The sequence below is a fragment of the Falco naumanni genome, chromosome 6, assembly GCF_017639655.2.
Source record: "Falco naumanni isolate bFalNau1 chromosome 6, bFalNau1.pat, whole genome shotgun sequence".
NCBI classification, from domain to species: domain Eukaryota; kingdom Metazoa; phylum Chordata; class Aves; order Falconiformes; family Falconidae; genus Falco; species Falco naumanni.
Genome location: NC_054059.1, coordinates 40,548,857 through 40,571,597, shown reverse-complemented (window position 1 = coordinate 40,571,597; position 22,741 = coordinate 40,548,857). Strand labels below are relative to the sequence as shown.

At 35.0% G+C, this 22,741-nt stretch overlaps 1 protein-coding gene across 11 annotated transcripts in view; it reads left to right on the top strand.

Annotated features, from left to right (window-relative positions):
• Positions 1-22,741, top strand: part of QKI (QKI, KH domain containing RNA binding) — a 159,908-nt gene that overhangs the window by 30,754 nt on the left and 106,413 nt on the right. For all 11 annotated transcript variants that reach the window (XM_040598388.1, XM_040598386.1, XM_040598387.1 and 8 more), the window contains exon 2: positions 7,188-7,330. In XM_040598388.1, coding sequence (XP_040454322.1) covers positions 7,188-7,330 — 143 coding nt within the window. The remainder of the gene's footprint in view (positions 1-7,187; positions 7,331-22,741) is intronic.

The following is a 22,741-nucleotide window of genomic DNA, read 5'->3' as shown; positions in this document are numbered from 1 at the left end:
TTTGAGTTTACCAAAAAAATGAGGAGATTGTTTAATCTTTATATTATTTTTCGTAACTGAAAGCAGACTGCCACTGTCAGAGGTAATGCAGGGTTGATGGACTTTTGATCAGGCCTGTTCTGACGTACCACTGTATTAAATTACATAAATGCAAGTTTTAGTAAGTTGAAACAAATGCATGGCAGTTTTAAATCTGCAAGTTAATTTTGTCAGTACAATGTCATGCTCTAAACCAAAACTGCTGATGTATGAAAAATTGTTAGAAGTGGACTGTTTTATCAGCTTTGATGCTGGATCATTTTTGTCTGATTTTCATTTTTATATTTTTTTTTTTTTTAAACTCTGGTTTCTGAAAGAAGGATCTTGTTTGCCTGATGCTCAGGCATTTCACTGATTAATAGCAGGGGGTGGGTAGAATAAGTGCTTGCCAACATTTTAGTCTGTACACTGATGATGCATGTGTGGTACAGGTCCTTGTGGCACAATATTAACAATGACTTGATTTTTTGCTAGTGTTGTTATTTCTGCTGCATCAGCATTAGTAGCAAACAGCAGTGGTGTTAACTTTGAAGACTTAGAATTGTGATGAATAAAACCAACTATTTCTTTGCCAAGTAAGCATAGTAGAGCTGCTAGAGTAGAAAACACGAGTTGCAATGCTCCACCAATAATAAAGCACTTAAAAGCTTTGTGTTGACATTTACACAAAGAGAACAGATGAGTGTGCTGTATTTGGTTTTGAACTCAGTTTGATGCAAACCTTACAACTGCCCACAACAGAAGGAGTTTTGCGGGCTGCTGTTGCAAAAGAAATGACTGAATTTTGATACTGAGAGTGCTGACAAATTGCTGAAAGTGCTGCCCACTTATCATTGGACTGACAGTTTAATCATCGAAAGTGTACTGATAGATTGGGTTCAGAGGAACAAAGGAGAAGAAACTAGAGGTTTTTCCAATGCATTAAAAGATGAATTGAAATTTGAAATGCAAACACTTTTTTTTCAGAGACACTGCTACATGACTTGTACTCCATATTCTCAGTGGCGGTGTCCAGAACGTATGGATTCTTTTTCATTTCTTTTGAGAGAAAATGCTGATCAATATAGTGCATAAACAGGGTGATGTCACATTGTTTTGGTTCTTGTTTTAACTTTTCATAATAAAGGTTGTATTCAAATTTGGTACAGGTTGGGTCAACAAAGTTCTTTTTGGGCAGGGGGTGAGTGTCAGCACACTTCTCATCTTGTAGTTTGAGCACACTGTATTAGCCTTCAGAATGCTTTCAAGAGATGTTATAATCCACCTGTCTTTTAGACATTTTTCAATAAGAGCAGAATAATACATTTATATACTTTTTCTGCTTTTTTTCTCCATTCTTGATTACATTTTTCAGGTGCTTTGTTTACAATATTATTGGATGCTGTTTGAGGAAAACACTGTATAATATAAGATGAACTGGTATCTAGTTGCCATTGTCTAATTGATGGGTAATGCTTTAATGGGACATAGAATGGATTGTCTACCTGGATAAACCCTGGATCCACATTCAGTGGAATTCGAGTCTCCAAAGTAGTAATTGTATGTCTGCATGTTAGAATGTTTGTAACCTTAATTTCCTAGTTCGGGGACCTATCTGATTGCAAAAGAATGGGAAAAAATGTATTCCTTAAAAGTGCCTCTTAAATTCCTAAATTAATGATCTAGCAGCAGTTGCATGCAGTAAAAATATTTTATAAACATATTAACTTTTTGCACATATTTTGTTGCATTTTACACTTAAAAAAACCCCCAAACATTAAAAGGGACTGGAATCTGTTGTTTTCCCCACCTGCCCCCTCAGCTTAATGTGTGCTGGTATGAATATGAGTGGACTTACTAAATATGAATATGAGTGGACTTACTAAAGTCATCTCTGATAGATATCAGAATTTTTCGCTTTTCACAGAAAAGTTAATATGGAAATACTGAGGGCACTGTTTACACTTTTTAGTGCCATAGTCCATAAGAAACAAATTTATTGTAAGAATTAACTCTGCCTGTCAAAATATGTAGTTATTCTCTCTGTACAAAAAAAAAAAAAAAAAAAAAAGTCATTGTTGTTTTGGGTATAACTTGATTCCTGTGAGAAAGTAGAAAACTGAAACTGAATATTCTATGCACCACTGAGATCCAACTGCTGTGTAGAATTGTAGTGATATGAACATAGCTGTTTTTCTTACTTTATCTCTTAAAAATTTAACTTTAAAAAATTTGCTCATAGTTTTTTTTTTTCATATCAAAACTAGCCTGTGATTGAGAATCTTTGAGTGTGTGGGGCTTTGCTTCCTTAAGGAAGCATGCTGACTGGTGTTAAGATGGTTACTGTTTTGATTCATTCCAAATCTCTTGCTGATTGTGGCTGTTGGTTTGTTCCATCCGCATCTGCTGTGTATTGTAAAAATCAAGCATGATAGAGAAGTGGCTCTTCTGTGGCAGATAAACACATCTTACTTTTTTTCAGTTTGAAGAACTAAATTCTGTGTCCGTTGATGGCCTAACTTGTTAGACTTAGGAAAGGAGCACAGACTGAGAGTGGCATCAGTTTAGCTCTGTTTAAATAGTTGTAGCTAAACTGGAGCAAATTGTTAACATTGGATTATTTGTTTCAGTTCTTCAAATTCTTAGTTCTGGTTTAAACTGCAATGAGGAACATACTGGTTTAAAACTGGTGTCCAAGTCTGCTCTTCTTTTGAAAGATAAAGCTTTATAATTTAGAAGAAGTATTCATGATAAGAAACTGTAAAGCAGTGGGCATTGGGGATGAGGGTGGTTTGCAACTCTGAAAGTGATGGGAGAGGAAGAATTTGCACCCTTTCAGTGATTTCCTAGGTTGAATATGCTTGCTGTGAGTGGTTTATGTAAACCCATTTTATGTTGCAATCCAACAGTCTTAAACACATGTGCAGAGTCTTACTTCCTCTAAGAGAATGATAATTGACAGCTGAAAAGTACTAACTTCTTGGTGGTTTTTAATGTGATGACAGACATTCATCTGAACAGTCTTTCATGTGCTTAAGAGGGAAGAATACTTTATCGTTATGTGTCAGGAAGAAATCAAGAAAGTACATCTCTGTAGGCAAATGTAGTCAGTATAAACAGTGTGCCCTGCTTCAGATCTATCTTAGAAAGGTGTTAGAGGGATTAAAAAATAGTATCTGTAGATGAAGGAAACAAAAGATTACATTACTTGCATAGTTTTCAGGGGCAGAGGAAGGAGAACATTCTCCTGGACCAGAATGCATGTCATTGCCACCATAGGTGACTATGTCATGCTTTATTAAAGCGGAACAAGATAATTATATTGAAACCAGCTTGTCTTTTTTCTTTTTTTTTTTTGAGCCTATTCCTTCACTGCCCTGCTGTGAGCAAGACAAATTTGTCATTTACTGCTAAATGTATTACTTAAAACATACAAACCAGAGTATTGCTAAAGGTGAATAATGTGGATTTTTAAACTCTTTATAAGAGTTTCTGCTTCTACTTATAGTAGAGATGGGTACTTAGATCTTTTCAGAGGGAGCCCTATTACTGCCTTGGCAGAGCTCACAGGTTTTAGAGGTATGGTGAAGCTGCTGTATGCTTTTTTTAGCCATATCTACTATTATAATTAAGTATCTCTCCTTATTAATTCTCTTTTAAATCCCTAGAGCGTTATGCAACATAATTACCACTGTGGTGTTAAGACAGAGATAAAGTAGTTAGAATTGTGCTTAGATGTTTGCTCTGAAAGTAGAATTTTCCTTATTTTTAAATCAGTTGGCTTCCTGTGAGATATCATGGTGGAAGAATTTGTAAAGAACTGTAAATGTGGAGGAGCTAAAGCCTTGCAAATGAACTTGGGAAGTGTGATTTCATGAGACATGCCAAAGAAGCTTTATGGGAGGGAAGGCAAGAAAACTGCTCCCTTGTGTGTAAGGAATGATGTGAAATAAATGCATATAAAAGGCCATTTACTTGAGTTCCTCTTAATGATGTGTGGGTTTAATGGTTAAAAATTAAAAAGGTGTGCTTTGAGGATGTGACCTCCCTACTTTTGTATCTCTCCTGTCCTCAGATTTTTAAGTATTTCTAAGTATTTCAGAATGGAATAAAATGGCTGGCGAGGTTAAAGGAGAGTAGAGCTTTCAGCTTTTCTAACATGCTGGTGAGGCTTTCTGGAATTCTACTGCACTTCACATAGATTCCTGATGGAGGTGTTGGAAACGCAGTAGCAAGTAGTTCTATAGATGTATGTAACTGCTTAAATTGAGTGGCAAAGTTGCGAGATACTCAAGAGGCTAGAAATTGAATTTGATTTAATGGAGACAGTAAAAATAAATTGTTACCAAAATTAATTACTTCTGTATGTACTCTTGTTGAGACACAAGAGGTATCATTAAACAAGATGCAGGTATCTGAGAAAACTGCTGTTGGTCATAAAGGAAAAATGCATCTTGAAATGTATCTTGAAAATGCATAAAAAGTTTCAGCAGAATCTGGAAAATGCCAGGATGCATATTAAGGAGATAAATTACTTAAATTTGTGTATTTCAGATCATGCTTGTGGTTGGCTGGGCTAACTTAGCAATTTGGGAAGGTAGATAGGTTGTGCGCTATCCATAGTTAGAGGTGAGAGAGAATGGGTGAACTGGAGACTTGATCCACTTATTTTAGAATTTAAACAGTAGTCCTTCGGTTCTGCCAAATACAAGAGAAGTGAAAAGAGAGGCTCCTAGACAGTGTGTTATACAGAAAGGGAGTTTGGAGACCTCATCAGTAGTTAAAGAAAACCTGGGAATACACGGTTTTTACTTCACCTGCTGCTTCTGAGTGTTTCTTCTGAGGTCTTGGAGAAAGTGTCTAAGGCAAGAGAGAAGATAAAATGCCAAGAGGCAACAGAAACAGTAGCACTCAGGGAGCTGGTGGTAATGCTGAGTTGATGTAGCTGACTATCCCTGTCCTGATGTTTGTCAGTGTTACCAGTGGCTTGAATGTAAAGTGAGAAGATAAGAACCTACATATGCAAAGAAAACAAAATTTCAGGTGTCTGATCCTGTAGTGGAGTAGAAAATTGTGGGTTGGTAGGTGTCTTCGTTCCATATAGCATTCAAAGCATGATAGATGACTTGTTTCACACAAGCCAGAATTCGGTGGTAGTCCTCAAGTCAGCTTATCATGCTATCTGTGCGTGTTCTGAATGTTTCGCTCTAGAGTGTCATGAATATGATGTACGAGCATTTGCGAGGGAAAGATTAAAATAAGTGTTCTTTCTCTCCTGTGAAAACTAGGATATCTAATGTTAGTGATTATATTCTACATGAAAGATACAATTTAAAATGAAATTTTCAGTGCGACTACTCTGTAGCTGCCAAATACAAATAAAAATGACCATGTCGCTACTTATGCTTCAGTACTTCGGCAGACTGTCTAGCTTGTTTTAGTGTAGTGTAAGTTAATGGAAAATCTGAAGAGAATGAAAAGGAAACAAAGTCTGCCAAAAGATAATAATATTTGTTCAAAGAGATGTGCTAAAGAATTTCTTTATATACTGAAGCCAGTATAAATACTGCTTTTAGTTCAGAGGGTTTTATGCCTGTTGCCAAAATTGTCAGTGTAGAAGCAGCTGTGGATTTTTTCCTTGAGCTGTGATTATATGATGATGAAATTTGTGTTCTCCATTCTAAACAGGTGTTAACCACTCAGTTATTATATAGTATACATGATTATGTCACTTTCCAGTGGAGAGATGACTTGTCCTTGAATATGCACAGTAAGTTTGTTTGAACCGAGTTAGCCTGAATTAATTCAAAGTTAGGTCTGTTGCGTTTCAGAGACTTGATTCTGATGCTCTCCCTCTCACCCCTGGTTTTTCAAGTGTTGATTATGAAACAGAGGTTATCTTAATGTCTTGTCTGCTGATCGAGTTTCAAGTGACTTCTTGTTTCTGTGGCTTCCTGTGGTCAGATGAAATAATAAAATTTCTGTTTTCAGTTTCATTTTAATTCTGAAGATTTTGAAAGCAGTTGTAGCAATTCTAAGTAAAAGACTGGAATTGTTGGTACCTGTTTCATCTTTATAGCCCACGCTATCATAAGTTTTCATGCTTTGGGGACAATACCAGTTTAAATGTTAATTTTCAGTTTGGAATTTGATAATAAATTAATTTTAAATAATTCTTTAGTGATATTGGAATAAACTCATTGGGAAAATTTTATACTACTGGGAGTTCTGTAAGTTACGAAATATGACTTTTTTTTTATTCTTACAGCAGCAATTTAAATACCAGTTTAACAGTTTTAGAAATGATATCTTTTGTAGTTAACTAAAAGAAAGTTTTGTGTCCTTTCTCAGATGGTTACAGTTTAGTGAAACTAGCTTGGATTTGAATGAAGTGATCCATTTTTAACCACCCTGTTCATAACTAGTCAACTATATCTTGCAAGTAAATACTTCGAGGGGTGGGTAATACAGATGTAATCGGTAAAATCAGTACTTGTAAATTCCCTGGTTCTGTTGAGGAATTCTTCATTATTTTGCAATGAAGTAGTAGAACTTCTGTGTGTATATAGAGGTTGCCCAGGTCTCTGATACCATACTTGTCTTAATTTTTTTGCTATCTCACTGGGGGTAGTCAGTAGAACGATATTTACTAGTTTGTTTTCACACTGTGTGCTCAGTAACTGCATCCTTGAGTTGACAGTTTTCTCATTGCTGAAAGATACAGCATTTCATTTCCAAATGCTATGGTTAATTTCATAACTAGCAAACAGTAGTGTATAGATGTAGTTTTGTTTTGTTAGGTTTTGTTTTGTTTTGCTTTCGAAGTGCTTTATTATTAAAAATATGTAAAATAACTTTCTATATACTTTTTAATGATGTGAGCAATCTTGTAAGTGTTCTAAGGGGCTGCACATAACTTTTACTTCAGTAGCTGAATTCCATAAACTTGCACACATGAAGAAAACATTTGAAGATGGGTGCTGCAGTTTAAAACAACAAAAAAAAAAAGTGAAACCAGAGTAGATTTTTCTTTCACGTTACCATGATAGTTATAAAGAGAGGAAGAAAATGGCATTAAGATTTGGGAAAGATTAGAAAGAGAAGACTATCATGCTAGATTATAATCTGTTACTGTATTTAATACCTAATATACGTTTTTCCCCCCACAGAAATTAGCAGAGTACGGAAAGACATGTATAACGACACATTAAATGGTAGTACGGAGAAGAGAAGTGCAGAATTACCAGATGCTGTGGGACCTATTGTACAGTTACAAGAGAAACTATATGTGCCTGTAAAAGAATATCCAGATGTAAGTATATCTTTTTAGTCCCTAAATTATTTTTTGATCCTTGTGGTCGTCTTTAAATGTAAATTTCATGTGATGCTACCCTTGGATCACGCTGAATTGCTTTTGACAAGATACTGCTTAGGGAAGCAGTGTATTTTCCACTTGGTGGTTTGATTTTGTAGTGAGTATAAGTGGAAGAAGGTTGTGTTAAATACGAAAATATTATGGATTATAAGGCTGTAGATTTAACACCAGAATTTTCTTCTTCATTCAGTACTGTCAGTCCTGAGACACTGTAGTGAGTTTTATGAGGGAATGTAGCTCTTGGGACAGTGTTTTTTCATCTAAAAGTTCGTTGGAGAACCCCTAGAGACCATTTAGAGACCTGGAGACTGCACTTTATCTCAATTACTGTTTGTCACATACCTGTGTAATGAGGTTAAGCCATGACTAGTTCTGTTACATACAGCAATATGTTTATCTTGGGGTTGGTTCCTGCCACACACACCTCCCTTCCCCGCCCCCTTCCACCCACCTTAAGGAAAGCTCAGTGCTCTTGTTTGCATCCCAACGTTACTTTCTCCGTTGGGTGTTCTGTTCTATTGTACACCTACCTTTTTGAGGGAGAATGGTTTCATTTAATTAGAGGAACTATTTAGAACTCCTGTGTCTGGTTTCTTAAAACAACTGGGGAAAAATAGCCCTGTCAAAATATGCCCCAGCTGTTTTCAATGACAAAATAAGATCATTGTCAAAATAAGATGTTTTGTTATTCTTCCCTAATAGAAATCAGAGGTCCTGTTGTAATGGAGGAGTGCGGGGTCCAAAGTGAGGCATTTGCACATGAAATTGTGTAAAGTGGAAGAAAGTACAGAACAGCAAATAAAGGAAGTAACACTTCTGTATTTCTGTGGCCTTTCTCTGTATCGTTAATTAGATTAAGCTCTCCAAATTGAGCTTCATTATTTTAATACTGCATAGAACATACAGGCCTCTAAATAAAATATCATTGTGTCATACTTTATTATGAAAATTAAGTGGAAGTTGTTATTCAGAACAGAGTATTTAGACAAATGTCTCTTCTACTTTTTCAGTTTTCAAAAAGATGTGAAAGATTTGTTGCTTTTGGGTTAAAATACCTGTACTAGGAAAAGTGTTCAAAGAATTTGCATTGGCAGTGAGGACATCTCTCTCCCCTTCCTTCCATTTTTCTTCTAAATTAAATATATGCCTATGCATATCTATATACATATATGTACACATAAGTACATGCATACAAATCCCCATGCCAAAACCAGTAATTCCTTTGAAACTCCTTGGAATTACAGATTTCTGAGAGGAACTGTGCTGTGCAATTGTTCGCTGTAAGTAGCTCTGTGCTTAGATATCTGTATGTATCTTAGTTGTATCACTTATTGGCTTTTTAAAACAGCTTAGTTGTTTAAATACTGGTTGTATAACTTGACAATGCATCCTTTGCAAAGAGTTGCCTTAGTTATTGGTTGTAGTTGTTGCAGAACTTGATGGTTGCTGTACCAGGATCACGAGATAGAAGAAAGAAAAAGGGATTGGATTTCCTGTAATTATTATTAAGCTTTTCTTCTAGAAATCAAGGCTGTAGTAGCTTTGCTCTTCGCTGCTGGTTAATTATCAAATATAGTGTAAATAAGCAGGAAATAGTTTGGCTCTAGTTACTTTCAAAGCACTTGTGTAACTTAAGATGTGCGATTTCTCTAGCTACTGCTAGCTCTTTGTGTGCCTTTAGAAGAATGCCTTTGAGGTGTTCACTAATATGTTTTAATAAACATTTACAAATTCAGAAGTTGGGGAGACTTGTGATTTGTATACACGTGACCTGGAATAAAAAAGTATTTGGTTCTTGTGAGATGATGTGAAATGTTTGCTAGAAAATGTAGAACTTCTACCACTGGGGTGTTACTTGGCAGTTTAGGCTTTGTAGGGGAGCTAAGCCCAGCATTCTGTGTGCTCCTGCCTGTCTACATGTTGTCTGTATTTGATCCTAGCTACTCAGAATGGAATCTGCACAGCCTCAACGATTGGTTGGGCAACTAGAATATACCACTACATACAAAAACAGTTGTGGTTTTGTATTTAGGCCCTCAGTAAGATCTTTTTTGCGATTAGAAATTAAATAACTACAATGTTCAAAAGGTCTGGAGTACAGTGATTCCAACTTGTCTTAAAAAAACCAAACCTAAACCTGTGAAATTCACTTGTGAAGATTAATTTCACTTGTAAAGATAATTTCATTGTAGTCACACAGTGTTAGGTGAAACTTCTTGCTCATGTCTAGCAGTTGGTTTAATTGTTATCAGATACAGGGAAGACTTGCTGTGCAGACTATTAAGAGTGAGTTTGTCAGATAAATACAGTTAATTCTTTCTATTGCTGTCATTCTCTTGCAACTGACAATCTTGTATATCTTAGAGACATAAATATGGATAAAAGTATCAGAGGAGAGTGACCAGAAAGTGTTTTCTGATGTAGATTATGTAATACTGTTTATAACAGGGGAAAAAAAAATCAACAAACTTTTATGATGTTCTAATAAATTTTTATTGTGGTAAATATTTTTTACTTATTTTAAGCATATAGATTAGTTGACTGTAGTGAATACTGAATAGTACTATAGTGCCACTTTGTGCACAGAATCCTGAATTGTGAGGCATAAAAATAATGGTCTGCCACAAGCTGAAACAAACTTATGTTTTACATATGTATATTTAAACAGACATATATGTCTAAAAGATGAAATAGTAAATTGTCATAGCATAAATCACTTTGATGTTACTGTTTGACTGTCCTTTGGGTACCTCCACAGAGGAAAATACATAAAATTGGATTGCAAAGCTAAAATAAATATATAAAATTCCCTATAGTCTCTTAATAATTTAGTTTTTATATGCGTGCTTATGGAGTATTTCTATTTTAATTTTTATTCTAAGACCATACTTGATGCAAGGTTTAACTGTAGTTTTTAAATGCTGACTTGCTGACTGTTTATCTGTACTGGGAAGTGAAAGATACTCAAAAAAATCTTACTAAAGAATAACTAATTTTCTTCTGTATGTCATAATAATAATAATGAGCATTTTTCCATGATGTAATCACAGTCTGATAGTTTGCATAGCTGTTGGTATGGATGGTTTTCTGGCCCCTTGTTTTTTCCATTACAAACTACAGTAATGCAGTTGTGTATATTTGTATATATTATTTTAGCACCCTTGGAAGGCTTTAGACCTTTATAGACATTTTTAGTTTTAAAACTGAGATTTGAGCTACTTAGCTTTTCTGAACCATGTATGTGCTTCTGAGGTTTGAGAGAGAAATTGTGCAGAAGGCACCCAGAAGATGAAATTCCATTTGTTGTTTATAAGTTGCCCTTCAGTTAAAAATGTGTTCTCTTTCCAGTTAAATCTTTGCACCCTCGTTTAAGTCTTTGGTGTTACAGTTTGAAGGCGTTTACAATTCACAGAGAAATATCTTCCATCAGTTTAATAAAGTAACGAGAAAAGATGTCAGGAAAATTACTGAGCTCTTTAGGAGGCAGAAGGATGGAGGGTATACTATTGTTTGTGGGTGAATAGTTAATAGTCTTTAGCTTTTCTTATGCTTCAGATAAATGATTAATTTTCTTGAATTTCCCTGAAGAGCTGAGACTAAACTTTCTGTCTGATATCAATTTAAACAGTTTTTGGAATTAGTACCTACAAATGTTGGACTGAATAAATGTTTTTCTATTATAATCATGGCTTTATTATTAATAAGTACCCTGTTAGCTCTGATTAATGTGAAATTCTCTGTTGGAACTCTTCTGTGCCTCTTCAGTAAAAATGTAAGAACTCAGTAATTATCGCATCTAAAGTAGCATGTCCTTTGAGTATACTGAAGCTCAAAGGCCAGCAGTGATAAACAGCTTGCACGTACTTTCTGACCATTTTAGTTAAAACTGTTTAATTAGTACAACAGAATGATGAACAGAGGGATTCATTTTACTATGGGGAACTTACTGACAAAACGTTTAAGTCCTTTTTCAATTTGGTAATATCAGAGTTTAATAGCATCCCTAATATGGATTAGGAAAATGATAACATCTTCTTTATTTATTGTTCTGATTCTTTTACTGAAGCTCTTCATTCCCTAGTGGTAAACAGGGAAGGAGGCTAAAACGGCTGGCTGTGTTTACCCTTGCAACAGGAAAAGACAGTGTAACTGGTCCCTTGTAAATAAACGTGGGCTACAGAGTATCAGCAGGGTTGAGGGTAGATTGGCAAAAGGTCAACTACTGATAAAAGTATGAATATACATGAAAGCAATAGAATAGTTTGATTTTCTGATTTCCAGTCTGAATGAGATATTTGGAAAAACATTCTAGCAGAAGTAGTGGATGCAAAAAAGTTAATTTTGACTTTGATCTCTATATGTTTATGATAGGCTTTATACACTGGTTGCAAATGGTAGGGGAATGGATTCATTGAGAAAAGTGCCATTTGTTAAGAGGCTAATAAAACTGAGCTGTGCCTTTATACTCATATGCAGCCTTTTTTACCCTTTCTGTCTAATGTTTTATTGAATGTCTTTCCACTACTGACAGTCTGATTCACCTTTTGAAAGATAAGCTTCTCTTGAGCCCTGGTTCACACTCAAAAAGTTTGCTATTTGGGTTTTTTTGGTAGCACCTTGTTGAAAGATGACATGCTTGTTTCTGAATAAAATTATGACAATGTCTGTCAAATCTCCAGAGTCTGTTTGTCCTCAGAGGCAAAAGGATGGAAGACAGTCTAGAAAAGATTAAAAAACAAAACAAAACCCCTGTCCTTTTAGTTTTTCTGATGGTAATCTTGCAGGTTTCGCAGCAGTTCAGCAGTACTGATGAACTTTGTCCGTATCTCATCCTTGTGAAAGTTAATTCTTCCCCATTTAACTCTTCAAGCTTTGGATGTAATTGATGTGATAACCTAGTCATTTATCTGTTAATATTCTTGTTCCCATTTCATTCTTACTTTCAAATTTTGTTCTTTAACTATTCGCAGATAGGTGTTTTGTGTGTGTATAAATAAATAAATAAAAAAGGCAGCATGGAGGTAAGACAAGTAAAGATGAAGTAAATAGCACTTGCATTAGCTAGGGACAATGTTTCCCCTAATATTTTTCAAAGTAAATTTGGAAATCTGGGAGAAGAAATTAGTTGCATCTGGTACTGATACACAAGTTGAACGTACTTGTTAGGATAATCAGTTTGTCATGGTGGTGCTTGTATTAGTAATGTCTTCAAATTAACATCATAGGATTAGACTTCTAGTGATGTTGAGTATATATATGACACTTCCAGTAGAAAGCAATGGATTATTTTTCTTGTTTAGTCACCATACACATCCAACTCATAAGGATAGGAGTCCTCCAATCTGACATTAACAGCTAGTGCTAGACATTTGGGTGCCTTCTATACACTGTGTATGAAGAGGATTTTGTATGGGGAAACCAAGTACTGGAGGAGAATGGTAGGCTAGAAATGACTCTGAGCAGCTAGTTTGTAGATGCCTGTTTTCCTGTGAATGACATACCTAAAATTTTAGTTAAAATAAATTAATCTTACTAAAACTTTGGGAATTACAAAATTTGAGGTTGCAAAGGACGTATCCGACTGAACTTTTTCAAGAGCAAGTTGAGACGTAGTAGACATCTGTCGTGCTTGGTTTTGCTTGCATGGTGCCTTTCATTATGGCTTGTCTATCAATTGTAGTTGTCTTTGCAGACTTAGGCTTTCAAGGGGCAGTCTGTTTAATCAGAGCTGTTTTCTTAATACCCTCTTTTGGTTTAGAATTTGTGCTTTATGTGCATAAGTTTCTTTAGTTCATGAACTACAAAAATATTTGGATACATAGTTTCAGGTGATCATGTAGTATGACTGTTGTGTCAGTTTGTCTATGCTTCTTTTCACTGAACTGTTTTCTACCGAAACTTCTACTTCTTGTAGTGGCTCTTGCAAGACCAAGTGCAGAAGAGTTGCGTGCAATTACAAATAATGAAAGGTCAATTGTGGGGCAGAGAGATTTGTAGAATATTTTTTTGTTGTTGTTCAATCTCTTCTTACAAATGTTTATTGTAGTAAAGAAGGGTTTTATACAGAGAGAAGGAAGTGCTCCAGCATGACATTTTTGCTTGCTGTTGTGAATAGGTCAGGTACACTTGGGTACACCTGCTGAACTTGATAGTTTTTTTTCTGAATTAACATCCTGTATACTTAAAGTAGGACTGGGGACTGCAGTGAACACGGAAATACATCAGCAAGGTCTAAAACCATACTTAATAGAGCAAGGCAGAGCTGTGTTTAAAATACATGTGTGGATTTCCAAATTCCCATTTAGGCTTCAGAATCCCTAGTAGATGCACTCAGTTATTCAAAGTCAGAACAGATCTTCCCTTTTCTTCAGAGAGCTGGAGTTAACTCCTGAAGGATGGGGTTTGTAGCCGAGAAGCACAGTGTTTTAAGGAGGTAGGAAATACAGAGAGAAAACCCCTTTATTGAGAATGAAGAGGTCTTTAAAGTTTTTCCCCCTTCTGATTAGTTGACAAAGGAGACCTGTAATGTTGACCTGCTGTGATTTCCTCAGAAAATTAACATGGCAATTATAATAACATGGTGTCTTCCTTTTTACTGTAATTTTCTTTCTTCTCCCTGCTCCATATCTAGTGGTCAGATAGCTTTTGATTGATAGGCATATTAGATATTTCTTCCTTTTTAGAAGCCCTGTAGTTTAGGTATTACTGTTTGTACACGCCAATTCTTACAGAGTTGCCCTTGCAAAAGTAATTCAATACTTTATTGTCAGAGGACAGCGTGAGTTCTGTAACTTCATATAGGTAGATCAGTGAAATGCAAGTCTTCATTAATTGCGCTTGTTCCCTCTTTCACCAGGATAAGGCACCAAGCACCATCCTGAATTGCGATTAAAAGTACTTTTGAGTACCAGTAAAAATATCAGTCTGATATTTTCCTTGTATCTCTCCTAAATCATACACTTAGATAAAAATCAGCTTATATGTCCTCTGTATTAAAAGGTCTGTTGTTTATTACTGCCCACAAGCCTGGGGTGGGTGGGCGGGCGGGCTGTATGTGCATATTGATTAAAAATACAATTGCCTTTTAAGCAAGAACATGGACGAGTTTTTCTTAAAAAGGTGTGCTGCCTTCAGTGTTTTGTTCCATAGCTTTGGGATTGTTGTTTACTTACCTTAGTTTAGAAGTTGGATTTAGAATAAAACACAACTGCTACCTCAGCAGATATCTCTGTAGGAGATTCTGAGATGGTGTAGCTAATAGCTACTCATCCATTTTTGTATGGAACTACTCAGTTTATTCAGTTAGTCTCTGCTATTTTTTAAATCCAGTAAGATCGGTAGTTGGACACAGGTGTTTAATTTGTTACTTTAGCATAATAATTTACAATTCTAAGCTTTTATGTTTCTTTAATCTTTCTTATTAAGAGCAGCATAATATAGCTGAATTCTGTGAAGGCACTGATTCCTTTTGAAATTTGCTACTCTTCTTTGAAACGGTGTATGTTGTTTTTCTTTCATATACACTCAGTATTTTAAGAAAACTAAGGCTGGCTGATGAGCAGCCAGTTCCTTTTTACACTGTAGTTGCACTCATTTCAGTTGTCTTTTATATAGCATAGTACCCCCATCTTCCAGGAAGGCTCATGCACCTGTCCTAATTGTGTACTTTGATCCATCCATCCAACAATTTTAAGATGCTTAGGTTGATTAATGCCTTTTCAGAAGCCTTTGTTTCTTTTGAGGACTGATACAGGCTTGATCAATACCTTTCTGCTATGTGGTTTATAAAACCATCAGAACATACCAACCTAAAAATTCAAGTTACAAACCAGAAGTTACAAGCATTATGATCTGTAGTCTTGAAGGACATGGAGAGCTTTGCCCTGTTGTCAGTTATGCAGGGGACTGCTTGCTCTGGGAAGATTGTCAACCGAATTATGATTTAAAGTTGTCTTAAATATGCAGCAGTTTCTCAGATGACTTTTTTTCCCCCGCCAAGTACAAGTGATCTAAAAATATGAATGCTGCATGAAATAGTTATCACTCTATTGCCATTTCAAATTTATTATCATGATTAGTGGAAATGACCAATTGTTACCTTGTTAATATATCTTAAGTACTGATGATAATATATTGTTCAAACTAATGTATTAAACTTTGGGGTCATAGTGTTTGAACTTTATAGTTCAAAGTCATTTGACTGTATTTTGATTAGTATTGTTTTTAAAGTGGATGTCACTTGCATTAAAAATAAAGCAAGATTGCTGTCAATCAACACAAATAATGAAAATACTATTTTTTGGGCTTTGGTCTCTAGATTTTTTCAAGTTAGTCTGGCTAAAATAATATTTTGCATATTCTTTTTTCTTCAACAAGTGCAAATGTTCTCCTTGAGACCTGGGAAGTTGTAAAAAAGGGCCTTTGAGCCGTTCTGAAGGATTTCAGTTACTTTCAGGGAGTCAGTGGATGGGCAGGCTGAATTAGAGACCAACTTGAAGCTCTGGCTGTGTAGCATAAATAGGGCTGCAAGATAACTTGGGATATAGAGATTATGTTACTACAGACAGGTAGATTGGCAAGTGAACCTGAAGTGCATCTCAATGCTTTATGATAACTCTTTATTATACCTTTTTTCCTGTGGTGAATATGGAGTGGTTCCTTTTCTGTTGCAATGAGTCTGGTGGTGGGGATCATCATGGAAGTGTTGAATGTGGCTGTTTGTCTCCTTAATTTAAAAGCCCTGTGGTAAAAGGCAAAAGCTAGTTATAAATGAAGTCTGAATGTAGTAATTGTTGATGTGCTGCTATTTTAGTACTTGTTTTAATTGTAAATATTTGAGATAATAGATTCAATATTATTTCACATCCAAAGGTGCTGTTATCACTGTAATACTAGACTCTGTAAGACTGCTGCTCTGAACTCCTTGGTGCTGGCTGAAGCACCTAACTCTAGTGCACATGTTGTTACACTTGCACCCTTAAAGGCTCTCGACTAGTTGGGTTTTTTAAGGTGTTTCAAGCACTTTTCAGTTTTGCCTCGTTTGCTGTCTTAAGTATTACCTACTTACAGATAGAGAAGAGAGTTAATGTTTGGCGATATAATAGTTTTTAGCAGAAGTAATTTAAAGCAAATAAGGTAGATTAAACCTCTAAAAGAAATATTCAGAGGGCTATAATTTGAGGTATCTTCTGCATTTCCGACCTGTTCTCCTGCAGTTCTAGGCTTGAATTTTGCAAACATTGATTCTGGCAGCTGTGCATGTCTGTAGCAGCCTTTTCGGAAGGTGAATGGAATTGTTCAATTTTTCACTTTAAATATGGTCAGCACTGAGAAACATATTTATGTTTTTTGTTGTTGTTTAAAAGAAATAATTGGACAACAGCAAGTAGACTTTGAAAGCTGCTAGTCCTTTTTTTCTTTAACTTGGCTGAAGCGTACCACTTGAAGTCTGGTAGCATGACAAACACTACCAATTATATAACCCTACTGATTTTTGTTCTGAACTTTTGGGAGGGTGCGATTGCTTTTGTTTTGATGAAACAATTTAAAATTACTTTGATGTGTTTCAGTATTGTCATGGCATGAAATTACAGACCTAGTTTGGTAAATCAACTAATGAATCTAATACAGTACAAAGTATGTACATGGAAATTGATTGCAGTGTACAAAGCTCCTATGGCTAAGCATTGTAATCCCATGTTTAATTTCTGAGTTTTTGTAGTTCTGATTGTTGGAATACTTGAAGCCTTGTCAATATATGTAAAGATATAAATAGGTATTTCAGAAGTTGACTTGTCTCAAACTAGGTAAGAATTCTGATTCCCGCCTCACCCCCCATGAATTAATATAAATCAATAAATCAGTTTGTTACTACTATAGAGCTTTAATTCTATGAATCAAATTGCAGTTGTGTTACCAGTACTTGAAGGTGTGTAAAAGTAAAAACAAAAATTATCTAATCCTGGTTGTGATTATAAATTACAATTTAGTCAGCTAAATTAGGTAATTAAAATCAGGCATGTGACTGGAAAGTACGTTTATGTTTAGGAAGGTTAGATACCTTAATTTGTCACTCACCTCAGAAATTTCATAAAATGCATTTTAGCCCCCCAAATATCTTGGTTGAATATGGAAACTTTCATCATAGCTGTCATTGGTGGTGCCTGCCTTTGTCCACAGAACAGTACTATGCATCTTTTTCATGGATTTAGTTGCTCTGTTGCTTGGTGCGGCGCCTTTTTTTTTTTTCTTTAAACTTTGTCAAAGAGAATGCTATTGTGGAGGAAAAAATAGTAATAATTGCTTATATAATACAGCTTTAATGTCTTCTGATTAGGGAGTGTGCGATTTTTATTTTCTCCTACCTTTCAAGGTGACTTTTACATGGATTTTTTTGGAAGTTAAAATTATAAAACACTGAATAAATCAGCATAATATCTATTGCCTGAAAGGGATGCAGAACTTTCCTGAAGTTCCAGTAACTTAAGATGAAGTGGTTACAAAGCACCTCTCCTTTGCATAAACTAAAGTATAACCTCAAAGCCTATTTCTGTTTGGTCATCTCTTCCTTTTTGGGGAGGAAACGTGACTCCATTTCGCTGATAATTTAAAAAAAGGGAATGGTGTCCCATAAGTATAAGAATTCCCATTTCTGTAAAGCATTTAACAACAGTATCACCATCTGCAGTGATGCTCCAATTTAAATGTATCTTTCTCACTTCTAATTACTGAGAATTGGAAGTTTAGTCTACAGCAAAATTGCCTACTTTAAGTGCCTTGGGTAATGTCACATGTAGTCACATCTAATTAAAAGGTATTATTATGGAAATTAGCTGTTGGACTGTATATCCTGAGGACCCTTTGTTATTGGAATATGAGTGTGGGGATGTAAACGGTAAAGCTTAGAGGGCACTACTGGTTCCTACAATTAGATTTTGGAGACCGATTTACAACAGGACAACTTGTTAATTCTCTGGATAAATGTGTCATGATTCCCAAGTAGAGCATGGAATTGAACAATTTTTACTCATCTCCTGGTGTTACAGAAACTGATGTCTTGTCACTGTTCTGAAAACCTCATCTTAGTGAACAGGGTGAAACAGATTATTCACTACCTCACTTAAGCATGCCTACTATTAGATTGTTCACAGGATCTGATTTCCTGAAAGAGTTTCTGTTAACAATCTTTCAATTACTCTTTAAAGGTTTTTGTGACCACTTAAAGGAGGGAACTACCAAAATGTATTGTGGCCCTTTAAATCATTGCAAATGGACCTCTAATGATAACAGAGATTCCTATTTTAAAACCATGAAATTGTTAATTTGTCTATCTTTACAGCTTTCTCACTTATGTTGATAATTCTGAGCAATTTAAAATCCAATTATTTCCAAAATATGACAGTAATTAGATTAGTGTTCTTACATGAACAGAACACGTAGCATAAAATTCATTTTGAGGCATATTATTTTTATAGTTACTTGAAATGGAATTGAAACTACCCTATTAAGATTTTCTTCAGACTTGTGGCATGAGGAAAAGGGTTAATGTTTAAAACAATCTTAAACAGAAAGCAAATGTGACTTTAATATACAGTTTATATCAGTATGTATGAAAAACTTTAAGAAAGCAGAAGTGAAGCAAATAGTACAAATTAATATAGTACAAATAGGAGGATTTCTGTCTTGCTAGGTGAGATAGAATAATACTGAAATGACAAATTGTTGTTTTGCTAAAGATCTGAAATTAATGTTTGTATAAACTACTACATAATTTATAAATGGTGAAAATGAGATCAGAAATGGGGGGCGTGGGTGCGGATAACCCCAAAACATTTTTCACCTTGAGTATATTTGACAAGACGTGGCTTTTGTCTCTTATAACTGATAAGGTCTCTGCTTTGTTCCGTGTTCATGTACCTCCTGGCTTCTGATCCAGCCCACCGTGTCAGCTCAGTAAGGACTGTCAGTAGACTGGAGCAAAAGGGGCACTAAATGGTCGACACTGAGGGATGGCAATAAATGAGATGGGAGCTAAATATATAGTTTTGTGACATTCTAGCAGCTGGCTTAAGTCCTGCTGTTTGTTGCTTCAGTATAGTAGCCTTAAAAAGGAAGAGAATGCATTGTAGCACAAGGAAGAAAAAAAACAGCTGGTGGCTTATCAGTCAGCCCTAGTGACAGAGAAGGTTAAAGAGTTTGGAAGGACAAACTTCGAAAGAGTGCTTTTATTAGTAACATAAAATTCTTAATTTTGTATAAATAGTTTTATAAAACTAGTTTGCAGTTTTCCATGGCTGTTTCTGTGCAAAAAGAAATACATAATTTGCTGTCTAAAGACAGGGGTTTTTTTAAAAAGTAATTTACTTTTGATTCAAGCAGTTTGTTAGGTGATTTTGCAGTAATGTTCTTTTAATCTTTTCTTGTTCCTTAATGGGACACTTTGGAAAATTTTTGATACTTGATTAAGTACCTTGCAGTTTAGTACTTCACTGAGGGGAAAAAACGTTTAGTCTTGTAATAGATGAAATCATGAATGCTCTCGAATGGTATAAATACTCATGTATCTTAATCCTCTCTTTTACTAGAGATGTACAAGAGTATCGCGATTTAACTGTAATTTGATATTTGATAATTTTCAAAATAGAAGTTAATGTTTGCAAAAATCAGTGTTTAATTGCCTAAAACCCTCATATTTAAGATGCAACTTGTAACTACGTCTCGTTCTTTTACATGCAGTAAAGGCTGTTAAAATGTAATGAGTCCGGCACCTTAGTTAGAAGATTAGTCCTGCCTGATCTTGTTTGCTGCTGCTAGTTGATTGAGGTTTCTGCTGTTTCTTTCAAGAACTTGTTCAGTTCTTGAACCCAAACTTGATTGTTTCTCTTGGCTTTACAGCCATCGGTTGACCCAAAAAGAAGTGAAAAGCAAAATCTCATTTATGGCTTCTCAGCAGGTAAACTAGTAACGAACAAACCTTTTTGTCCTCTCTTTCATGTCTGTTGTGTCTGTGCTGGTGGGGCACTCTAAGGGCACACACCCACCCACTGCCCAGTTTAATAGGTGAGAAAGAATGGGCTCAACCTTTCTCTGAAAGAAGCTGTGGGCTGAAGAGACTGAAATTGTTCCATCCTAAGCCTTTAGTGGAGAGGACTTCACCATTTATTTCTTCTTAAATGTGGGCAGGCTCCTTGTGCCAGCAGCATAATCTGATACGGTGGCATGAGGTTTATCTTTTCTATGGGGAGTACTAAAATAGGTACATGAAATTTCAGGTGGACTTGTATGTAGCACGATGATACACCAGATATTATCAAATTATAAGGTTTTCAGACCTTGAGTAAAAGGGATTAGTCAGATTTGAGCTTTGCTCAGGGAATTTGATGTATTGTGTTTAGTCAGATTTACTTTTTTGTATATACCTCTGTATAGAGTAATTTATGGCTGTGGAACTATATAGTAATTTGAAAATCTTCTCTGGCATTCAGTACATGATACCATTTATAGTGTTGGTTACCTTTTGAATTAGCATGGCACCCCTTTGAGGATCTGTTTTGAATTCTGTAAGTTGTTTAGGTCAATGCAAATACTACTTATTGAATACTTTATACAAAAATATCATAATAAATATCAGCAAAATTGTAGCTGATTTATATAAACTTGCCTTTAATACTTCTATCTAGTGCAAGTGCTGTTTGTTTACAAGATCAGCTTTTTTCCAAGTGATTATTTAATTATGTACAGTAAAAACTAGAAGCACACAGCTTTTATTGTTTTTTGTTAGAAGTCAGTAATTAAGGGTTATTCTGAAATTAATTTCCTAAAACTTGTTAGTCTGTTGATCTGTTTCAGTTTAAAGCAACTTGAGCATTGCAAGTTCTGGAATGTTTTTGAAGTTTCTTAAGTATTTGAAAATATAATTTAAGCTCTTTATGGTGGCAGTAGTACCATTCATTCTCCCAAAAAAATGTAGATTTCTCTTTTGGTTTGTTTGCATTGTCTTCAAGTTTTTATCTGAAGGCTATATTATGTAATGCCAAAATTATATGATGATATGAATTTGCTACAGAAAAATGAAGGGGGAAAAAAAAAAAGACCCTTACACAATCCTGGGACAGTAAAACTCCTTAGCAATCACTGAATTTTAAACTAAATGGTAAATATCTTGGCATAAATGTTTGTGTTAATTTTAGATAAGTGAATTGAATATCAGTTAGATATGTAATTTTTCAAATCTTGTCATTAAAATATTTAAATTTTTTGTATACTGTTAGATAAAATAACCTTCAAATTAGCCAAAGAATTTGTTAATAAATGATGTTAGTTAGCTGCAGCTAATCTGGCAAAACAGTGCCAGATACTATCTTTGTGTTAACATATAAAATTTTTTCTTTTCATCTTTTCTGCCTTTGATAACACACAGTTGTTTTTTTTTTAAAAAAACAGGGCAGATTCTTCTGCCCCGCAGAGCTGAAGAATAGATTACCATTTTTTTAAACTGAGTTATATTTTGTTGTTGCATACGTGGATGAAAATTATGTTGGTACACTAGATGACAAGAGAAACATATTTTGAAGATTTTGATTTTTTGATGTTCAGGAATTACTGTATCCTGAATTCTTATGTCTACATTTTGATAATGAGTTCTGACAGATACCTAGTTCAGGCAGATAACAATGGAAACAGTACGCTGGCTTCTTTGTGATGCATTCAGTTAACTAGGTTTGGCTACTGTGGAGTTTCTTCTGTCATGTGCGTTAGAATATCTGTGCAAAAATTTAAGTGCTATTTAGATTTCTAGCTACTGTAGTAACATTTTACTAACAAATTTGAACATTGAATGAAGCAGCAAGTATTTAATCTGAACACTTGATAATTTACTCAGGTTCCCTTATAAAATGCAAGTTAAAAATTTGGAGAAAAAAGTTATGTACTTCAGTGTGTGTGTTGGGTGGGTTTTTTTTTACTTTTTTTGCTTTTTGGGTTTTTTTTGGGTTTTTTTTGTCCCATATCTCTCCTCTGGGAGTTCTTTTTGCTTTATTAAAGAAAAGTCTATTACCATTATTAAAATGACCTGGAAAGCTAGCCTCAATTTTTTTTTTTTTTATTCCTTGTTCATAGATCTGATGCGTTGTATTTACATGGAGTTTGTAAAGCTGTTTCTCAGTTAAACAAGCTCTCAAAGCCTCCAGCACAGAGGTTATTAGAGCTGAATAATATGGATTTAGAGGACTTAGTAATTCATTCTAAATCCCAGCTATACTTTTAAATGCATTTTTATTTTTTGCTTTTTTTTAAAGGAGCGTTTTAAGCATTAGTATGCAGTCTGCTGAGTAAAGACTGTATTTTATT